At 50.8% G+C, this 9,274-nt stretch overlaps 1 protein-coding gene across 1 annotated transcript in view; it reads left to right on the top strand.

The window, feature by feature from the left end:
- lig1 (ligase I, DNA, ATP-dependent) overlaps nt 1-6,598 on the top strand; it is a 40,139-nt gene extending 33,541 nt beyond the window's left edge. Inside the window, exons 24-27 of the mRNA XM_060060005.1 lie at nt 683-736; nt 2,482-2,625; nt 3,675-3,767; nt 6,391-6,598. Coding sequence (XP_059915988.1) covers nt 683-736; nt 2,482-2,625; nt 3,675-3,767; nt 6,391-6,465 — 366 coding nt within the window. The 3' untranslated portion in view covers nt 6,466-6,598. The remainder of the gene's footprint in view (nt 1-682; nt 737-2,481; nt 2,626-3,674; nt 3,768-6,390) is intronic.
- The last annotated feature ends 2,676 nt before the right edge of the window (nt 6,599-9,274 follow it).

Genomic DNA, 9,274 nt, shown 5'->3' on the forward strand with positions numbered 1-9,274 from the left:
ACCCTGTTCCAGTGCATCAGTGATGTCCTCATTTGTTGCAGGGTCCCTTAAACATGAAGGAAATACCAGAGACGTCTCAGATCGAGTCTCTGTTTCCCTAGATTCCTTTCATGGCTTTCTGAGGTGATGTCATGCTGTGTATTTCTGGCGTCCCTTCGACAACGGATAAAAAACAAAACATGAACGATTGTTGGAGCAAATGGCTCCCGGTGCAGACTCCCTATGGGAGAGAAAGGACCGCATGCAGTCATGGGGGTAGAAAGGCAACTTTTTTGCAGAACACTGGGCATTCCTGTAAAGGTCCTTTCACCACTCGAAACAAAAGGAGGTGGCCAGTGACCTTAGTGCCTTTGAGCCAGCCTGCAGGGAGACGGGGACTCCTGTCATCAATCAGACCCACTATGTCTTAATTGCTTTGTGTGTGTGTGTGTGTGTGTGTGTGTGTGTGTGTGTGTGTGTGTGTGTGTGTGTGTGTGTGTGTGTGTGTGTGTGTGTGTGTGTGTGTGTGTGTGTGTGTGTGTGTCTGTCTCTCGGGGGGGGGGGGGTTAAAGTCTTTGAGAGGTGATACATCGCTTGAGGCGGGGTAGAGTATTTGGGCACTCTGGGATGTGCTGTGTTCTACTGTCTCACTGTGTGTGACTTTGTGTGTGTTTTATTAACATCCTCACTTCATCTTCCTCAGATTGGGACGGGCTTCAAGGATGAAGATCTAGAGCAGCATTACAAGTTCTTGAAGGTACAACGTGTGTGTGTCAGTCTGTCTGGGGGAGATTGCGTGTCTGTCTGGCGGAGAGTGTGTGTGTGTGTGTGTCTGTCTGGGGGAGATTGCGTGTCTGTCTGGGGGAGAGTGTGTGTGTGTGTCTGTCTGGGGTTTGTCAGTGTGTGTGAGTGCAGGGGTGTGGCCAAAAAGGCCACTACTAATCCAAAGCACTAAAGCCATGAAGTAATTTCATCAAGAATGCACAAGAATGCACCTTAGTTGGGCGTTTTGATTATTTCCATTTCGTCAACTCTCATATCATTCAATTTGTCAAAAAAACAACACCAACAACTTGCCTGCTTGTCGCTATTCCTCTCCCCCGCAAAACAAATCGAGTTATATAAAATAATTATTTCTTGACAAAGACTCCGTTCACAACGGCTTCATGCTCAACGCCGGCGGTTCTGGAGACGTCCCAGGAACCCAACAGTGGTGTCCGCCTCGCAGTCCCCGGCCTAATAAAGTCTTCCTGTCTGGAAGGGAATGGGTGGTGGTACTGCTGCTGGGTGGGTGGAGGTGGTGCTGGTGGTGGTGCTGGTGGTGGTGGTGCTGGGTGGGGGGGATGGGGGGTGAAGTAGCAGACCTGCTATGCTGCCCTGTGCTTCGCCGCAGGTCCAACGACTTAAAACGCGAACACACACACTAGCACGCGAACACACACACTAGCACGCACGCACACACTAGCGCACACGCACACACACACGCACGCACGCACGCACGCGCGCGCACAGTGACAGAGAGCCGGACGTGGGCCTGCAGACATCTCCGTTATAAAATAATTGCACACTCTAGCACTGCCACACTTATTTATTTATCAAGAAGCTTTTTCCCGGTCTGTCTTACTTTAAAGTGACCCTGGTTCTTCAGCGGCCCCTTGCTGTGCACAGAAGGAGAGAGGGTTGACTCGCTGGAACCCAAAGTATAAAAGATAATAAAAGAGCTGATATATAGCTAATGGTTTGTATGGCGGATGTTTAATAAGTTGCAGGATGTGGCGGCGAAAGCGAAAGCCACGAAGAAACCTCTTAAGAGTGGCCATCGTCCTCCCTCCAGGGTCAACCTCGGGGGGCCCCTCGCACTCCGACATAACTAGTGCCTCCTCCCGACGCACGGCCAAATGGACGTGGCCATGGGGAGGAAAAACAATCTTTCGCTGCATGCACCTCGCCGCGGTCGACGGCGATTAGGACGGAGCGAGCGACAACAAAACTCTGGGTCAATCACGGTGCGGGCGTTTACAGCAGACTGTGTCGCATAGCCCCTGCTTCCTGTCTCCCCCCCCCCCCCCCCCGTTATTGCCGCGTTCATCCCGCCGTCTAGAATGGTAGTTATTTCAGCTGTAGAGTTTTGGTATGCGGGGTCTTGGCTGGCGTCGCGGTTCTGTCGTTTGAATGCGTGTGGCGGAGAGCTCAATTATCACAAGGGGTGTGGGTTTGGTGCGGCGCTCAAAGAACGCATTGTCCACGTTTATCCTCCTCCTCCTCCTCCTCTCTCTCGCGCTCGCTCTTTCGCCCTCCTCCTCTTTATGTTGGAATATTCCTCCGTTCTGGATGATTATCTTATTCTCTCCCACTCCGTCTCATTCATCACTCCTTTCTTTTATCTTCCCTTCCCCTACCTTCCTTCCTTCCGTCCGTCCGTCCGTCCGTCCTTCCTTCCTTGTTCTGCTCTGACCCTCATCTCTCCTCTTCCCCCCCCCCCCCCCCCCCCCCCCCCTCCAGGAACACATTCTGCCCAAGCCCCGGGCCTACTACCGCGTCGACCAATCAACAGAGCCCGACGTATGGCTGGACGCCGTCCAGGTGTGGGAGGTCAAGTGTGCCGACCTATCCCTGTCCCCCATCTACAAGGCCGGAATGGGATTGGTCAGTAGACGATGACTTTATTCATTTTTTTTTCTTCCTCCTTTTCTTTCTCTCTCCCGCGTCCATAAATCACGAGTGTAATTAGCGACTCTTAACGACAGTTATTTAATAAACGGCCGAGTTAAAAACGGAGGGATTTTAATGGAACGGCCCCCGGCTTTGACCCCTGGAGGGGCCGGAATGAGGGGCCGGATATCCTGTCTGCGGCCTGCGGGAATGACTGAGTACCCGTGGCGTCCTAGACGATCTCATATTTGTGGGGGGAGGGGGGGAGGGGTTCCAGAGTACTACACACTCCAGTACGACTCCTCCCTGCTGTCGCTCTCCTCTCCTCTCTTCTCTCGCCGTACCCCCTCTTCTCTCCTCTCTCCTCTCCCCTCCTCTCTCGCCGTACCCCCTCCTCTCTCCTCTCTCCTCTCCCCTCGTCTCTCGCCGTACCCCCTCTTCTCTCCTCTCTCCTCTCCCCTCCTCTCTCGCCGTTCCCCCTCTTCTCTCCTCTCTCCTCTCCCCTCGTCTCTCGCCGTACCCCCTCTTCCCACCAGCCTAATTGCGCCTCCTTCTCCGCCCGTCTCCCCGTCTCCCTCCCTCCCCCCCCGCCCGCTTGTCATTCCGTCCTCCTCTTGTGTTCATCACGCCGCTGTCCTCTATCGCTCCGTCTGCATCTGTCCCGTCTCCCCCCCCCCCCATCCGTCTTCATCACCTCCCCCGTCTCCGTCGCCGTTCCCGTCTGTCATCCGTCCCCCCGTCCCCCTGTCACTCCCGTCTCCCCTCCGCCCGCGTCTGTCGCTCTCTCGTCATCTCGGTCCGTCTCCTGACTGTCTGTCTGACTGACTGTCTGTCTGTCTGACTGTCCCTCAGCCTGTCTGTGTCTCTCTCTCTCTCTCTCTCCCGTCTTCCTGGTCTCCTGCCTGTCTGACTGACTGTCTGTCTGTCCCTCGGCCTGTCTGTCTCTCCCTCTCCCCTCTTCTCGTCCCATCTCCTGCCTGCCTGTCTGACTGCCTGCCTGCCTGCCTGCCTGCCTGCCTGTCTGACTGTCTGTCTGCCACCAGGCGGACCCAGAGAAGGGCATTTCCCTGCGCTTCCCGCGCTTCCTGCGGATCAGAGACGACAAGAAGCCCGAAGACGCCACCAACAGCTTGCAGGTGAGTCACCCCCCCCCCCCCCCCCCTCCCGGCATGTGTGGGAGCAACGGAACGCCTTTCACCAAGTCACCGTCGTGGGACAGACACGGGGCCGACGTGGTGCGATCATGACCAACACACGCACCCAGTGCGCCGCCATGACGCTCAAGAACCGGCCAAACCCAATGCTATATGAACCGATAATAACTGGATCATAGTTTTATATATATTAATAAAATGCCACAAAACCAAGGGTTAATCTGCTTTGGCAATGGCAACGATATCGCTAAAATAGACCCAAGCAAAGCCCATTAAAAGTGACTGCAGTCCTCGCCAGCACAACAGTAAAGAGGTGTATATATCACTCGCCGTAAATCAGTAGAAGTTCCCTTCATTCCCCCCCCTGTGGCTCCAGGCCTGGACGCCCCGTTTATGTACCGGGCCAGGGGTAGTAGGCTTCCCTTGTGAGGCTAATTCTGCGAACCGTGCCCATCTGCTATCTGAAGCTATTATACCAGCAGGGGTAGAAAGCAAGTGGATGCTACGCGGCAGCTAGCTACCTGAAGGTGTTACACCAGCACATCCTCACAAGGGTAGCCTCCTAGCCGTGCCCTGATGCATTAAAAAGGGGCATCCCCATAATTAGTGTCGTGCGCCACACCTGTGTCTATCCTACGACGCTGGCTCTGTGGCTGAAGGTAATAAACCAGGGATGGAGAGGTAGTGGGTGGCTAGGCGGTAGCTAGCTGTCTCACTGTGATAAACCAGGAGGAGAGAAATAGGGGTGCTTGCGTAGCATCTAGATATCTGCAGTTATTAAAGCAGGAGTAGACCGCTAAGGAATGGCTACGTAGCATCTAGCTATCAGAAGTTAATAAACCAGGAGTAAACCGCTAAGGAATGGCTACGTAGCATCTAGCTATCTGAAGTTAATAAACCGGGAGTAGACCGCTAAGGAATGGCTACGTAGCATCTAGCTATCAGAAGTTAATAAACCAGGAGTAAACCGCTAAGGAATGGCTACGTAGCATCTAGCTATCTGAAGTTAATAAACCGGGAGTAGATCGCTAAGGAATGGCTACGTAGCATCTAGCTATCTGAAGTTAACAAACTGGGAGTAGATCGCTAAGGAATGGCTACGTAGCATCTAGCTATCTGAAGTTCTTAAACCGGGAGTAGATCGCTAAGGAATGGCTACGTAGCATCTAGCTATCTGAAGTTAACAAACTGGGAGTAGATCGCTAAGGAATGGCTACGTAGCATCTAGCTATCTGAAGTTCTTAAACCGGGAGTAGATCGCTAAGGAATGGCTACGTAGCATCTAGCTATCTGAAGTTCTTAAACCGGGAGTAGACCGCTAAGGAATGGCTACGTAGCATCTAGCTATCTGAGGTTAATAAACCAGGGCTTGGACAGCTGGTTGTGGCTATGTAGCATCCAGCTATCGGAAGGTGATAATAAACCTGGGGTTTAGAAGGCTAGCAGTGGCTGCGTAGCATCGAGCTATCCAAAAGGTAATAAACCTGGAGCAGACAGCGAGACTACGCCACGTTTATTTTTTTACGGCCTCTCCAAATTGAGCCCTGCGGGGCTACGAGATGCTCCAGCACACATTAACGCACTTTTTTCAGCCCAAAACGGGGGCCCCGGATGGGGTGAATGAACACCCCCCCCAAATCATACAGAGCCACGCTCCAAAGTAGCGTTGCCAGATTGGGCCGGATTTCCCCCGCTCAACCCTGGCAACCCTGGCTAGGGTGCCGGATTTGGCTGTAGCCAGGGTTGCCGGATTTCCCCGCTCAACCTGGCAACCCTGGCTGTTGCCAGGGTTGCCAGGGTTGAGCGGGGAAATCCGGCCCAATCTGGCAACGCAGCTCCCGATGCTTCGCGGGGATCAGGGGATTTCTCTTTACGCGGCGACGGCGGCCGTTAAAGCACGCGGGGGGGGGGGGGCATGGCGTAGCCCCCGCGGCGTCAACGCCGCCGCCGCCACCGCCGCAGCTTTGATTAGCTTGAACAGAAGCGCTTGCCTCCGAGTCAAGCGGGTGAGGAGAGAGTGAGACTTCAAAGCCGGGGATATGAATAATCAGACGGCTATTTTTAGCCCGGGCCTTTTTTTGTTAATATTTATTTAGTTCTGTGTCGCTGACCTGACTTTATGGCGTGCCCTGCTACTGCCTCGAGTATTATACCGGCGCTCGCTCGCTCTCTCGCCCTCGCTCTCTCTCGCTCTCTCGCCCTCGCTCTCTCTCGCTCTCTCGTGATAAGAAATGAGAGGGACATCGTGGTTTGTCTCTCTTTTCTCGGTCACTATCTCTTTATCTCCCTCCGCCTTTATGTCTCGCTGTCGTTTCATTGAGATTTGTGTTGTGTTTTACGTTGGTGCCGGTTCTCTTTATGCCTCATGCTACGGTTCGCTAATTCCAGCGCTATTGCTCGCTAATCACAGGCTACTGACTTATTTTGCAATGAAAAGGGTAGTTGGTGGTAAAATGGTAACGGCAGCATAATCTAACAACGAAATGCTAACAATGCTAATTTAACACTATGGCCAACATTAACGGGTATCAAAGTGCAATCAAGGAATGGGACGAAGTGAATAAAACATCTCATATCTTTGTGTTCCGTGTTCACCTCTCTGTAGATTGCCGATCTGTACAAGAAGCAGCAGCAGATTCAGAACCAGGGAGAAAAGGCTGACCTAGAAGACTACTACTGATTGGCCAATCCTGCGGAGAGACAAAGGAGAATAGTTTCCATGCAATTGTAAATAGATGTGATTCCTCCAGTTTTTAAAAATTCCCCACTGAATGATAATTAAAAAAAAAAACATTTTCCTTTTTCAACAATAATCCTGTGTGCGTTTGATTTTATTTGAAGGACAAATGTATGGAGATAATCCCTAAACTGAAAAAGATACGAGATACTTTCATTTTCGGACACACACACACACACACACACACACACACACACACACACACACACACACACACACACACACACACACACACACACACACACACACACACACACACACACACACACACACACACACACACACACACACAGCGATGCAACTCTCCCTTCCCAATGGCAGCATTGTGCACGCTCAGGTGCACAGCCATTCAGGAAACTCCCAAGGATGGTGCCAACCCAGATCATGATGCAAGCTAGGGAGGACGAATTGGGTAAAGGTGGCTCCTGGGGAAATGGTGATATTCTGGTGTGTGTCTGTCAGCATCTGTTTTTGCATTTGTGGGTGTGTATGTGCATCGGTTTTTTGCATGTTCGTGTGTGTTTGTGTTCTTGTGTGTGTGTGTGTGTGGGGGGGATGGGTCAACTGACAGTTGATCAGGACAAGGACTCGTGGACGTTAGATGATGGAAATCCACTAACTGTCTGGATCCCCAAATCAATGTGGGAGCTTCAGATTGGCGTGTTTGTGTGGCAGGCTGGAAGTGGTTGGGGGGGGGGGGGGGGGGCGACATTCATCATGAGAGCCAAAGGACAGGCTGTTATTACGCCAAGAAAAGTGAAATGGAATTTCACTTTTTTTTGTCATTCTCATGTCATTCTCTCTCTCTCTGTGTGTGTGTGTGTGTGTGTGTGTGTGTGTGGCCAAGTTACTTGTGTTATTGTCTATCTCCTTGGCTGTGTGAAGGCTCTGCTGTGTGTGTGTGTGTCTGTGTGTATTTTTGATTGAATGTCTCATAGTTTAATCAGCATCCAATAACTTCCTAGCTGTTCTGCAATAAATGCAATAAAGGGAGCTTTTCCCTCACACTCCAAATCGCCACTGAACAAATGCTGACGACCTGAAGTTTCACAGAAAGTGACAATTGTGGAAGGGAAACATGGTTCTTCCACTATGCGGTTATGGGACTAGGTTTCATTACGGGTGTTTTTTTTTTTTTCAAAAGTCAGGTACCGGTGACTGAGTCATGGTGGAAATTATTTAAATCCAACTCTTGAGGCACTCAGAACTAACTATCAGGTTGATGGAGGGGGCAGGACCTGCCAATCACGCATTCCTGCTTGGCAAACGGGCATGCCGAACCGGGCCCTCACCATCGCAAAGAATACATATTCCACAGCAGAAGCTAGCCGTGTGTGAATGGATTAATGGAAGGCTCTTGCCTGCAGGCAGTTCTCTCTTGTTGGGAGGATCCTGTGTGCACGCACAGAGATCAGACACTATGGGTTGCCGTCTTACCTCTGAAGGCTTCCCTGCTCTTTCCCAAAAATGCAGGCCTCGAATATGTTTGGCCTTCTTTTCACGTCTTTAACCGATTTATTAAGCCGTTAATCAAAATGTAATTTATTTCTTTATGTATATTTTGTTTCTGGTTTTTATACCGGCCTCAGGGGGTTTAAGGTCCATTGGTGACTGATAGAGGGAGTGATTCGGATGGATGTGACTGGACTTGGTCTTTTGGTTTCATTCCTCCGAAATAAGAATATATTCACCTAATTAAGTAACGGGTACGGCATCTTGCTCAGGGGTTCCTGTTCAGGAGGACCGGTGTGGACATGGCATCCTCAACCTTTTCGCCCTTTCCTTGGCTGGGGAAAACTCTGGCTCGGCTCAAGCGTCGTGGAAGACGGTCGATGAGATAATGTAGTGAGAGAATCACTCGGAATAATTCACAATGTGGATGAGGGCATTCGCAGCCCTGGCACGCAGGAGGAATCCCACCTGAACCAGCTCGTTCTGCGGTTTGAAGCCTTGCCCACGTTTTGTATGAAGCACTCGCAGGGCGCTGCACGCCTTCGTCTGGCCTCTCTCTGTGTGTGTGTGTGTGTGTGTGTGTGTGGACGTGTCTTTCTGCGGGTGGGACATTTGTTATTTCCTTTCATACTTGAGAGCGCGAAGAGCTTGTTAAGTCTGACATATTTTGGAGTTATTGCTGTGCCATGGGAGGCTCTTTCCCTCACCGGCTTGCCACCTTGTCTCTTTGTGTGTGTCTGTGTGTGTGTGTGGGTGGCTTTGCACTGAGGCTGTGTCGTTCTGTAGGCTTGTTAGAGAAGGACACCATTGTGGTAGAGGAAGCATGGAAATTTGGTCAAATTTGGTTTCGCCTGGCCTTTCCATCTACCGCTGTTTATCTGTGTCTGTCCCGTCCTCTGTGCATCCATCCATCAATCTGTTCCATTAAATTCGTCCGTTCCCACCATACAGTCTGCAGTTGGAATGTATTATATTGTATCTCAGTGCTTAATTTAGTCTCTTGAGAATTTGAGTATGCATTCTCTCACTTGTTGGCTCTCGTTGGCTGTTGAATAAAACCCATTCTTTGGTTTCTTTCTTCTCTTCTCCTCGACAGTGTGGCTTTTTATCGGGTGGCTGTCATGTGATGCTCGTTCAGTTATTTATTAATTAATCTATTCAGTTGAATTTTATCAGTGCATCTGGTCCATTAGTATCGAGACAAAAGAGACCCGAAAAAAAAAGCACAAAAAACACCCACTCTAAAGAAACATGAGGAGTCATTGTGCTTTTTTGCCAGGAATCAGAATTTCAATAACAA

This window comes from Gadus macrocephalus, chromosome 8, assembly GCF_031168955.1.
Source record: "Gadus macrocephalus chromosome 8, ASM3116895v1".
Classification (NCBI taxonomy): Eukaryota; Metazoa; Chordata; class Actinopteri; order Gadiformes; family Gadidae; genus Gadus; species Gadus macrocephalus.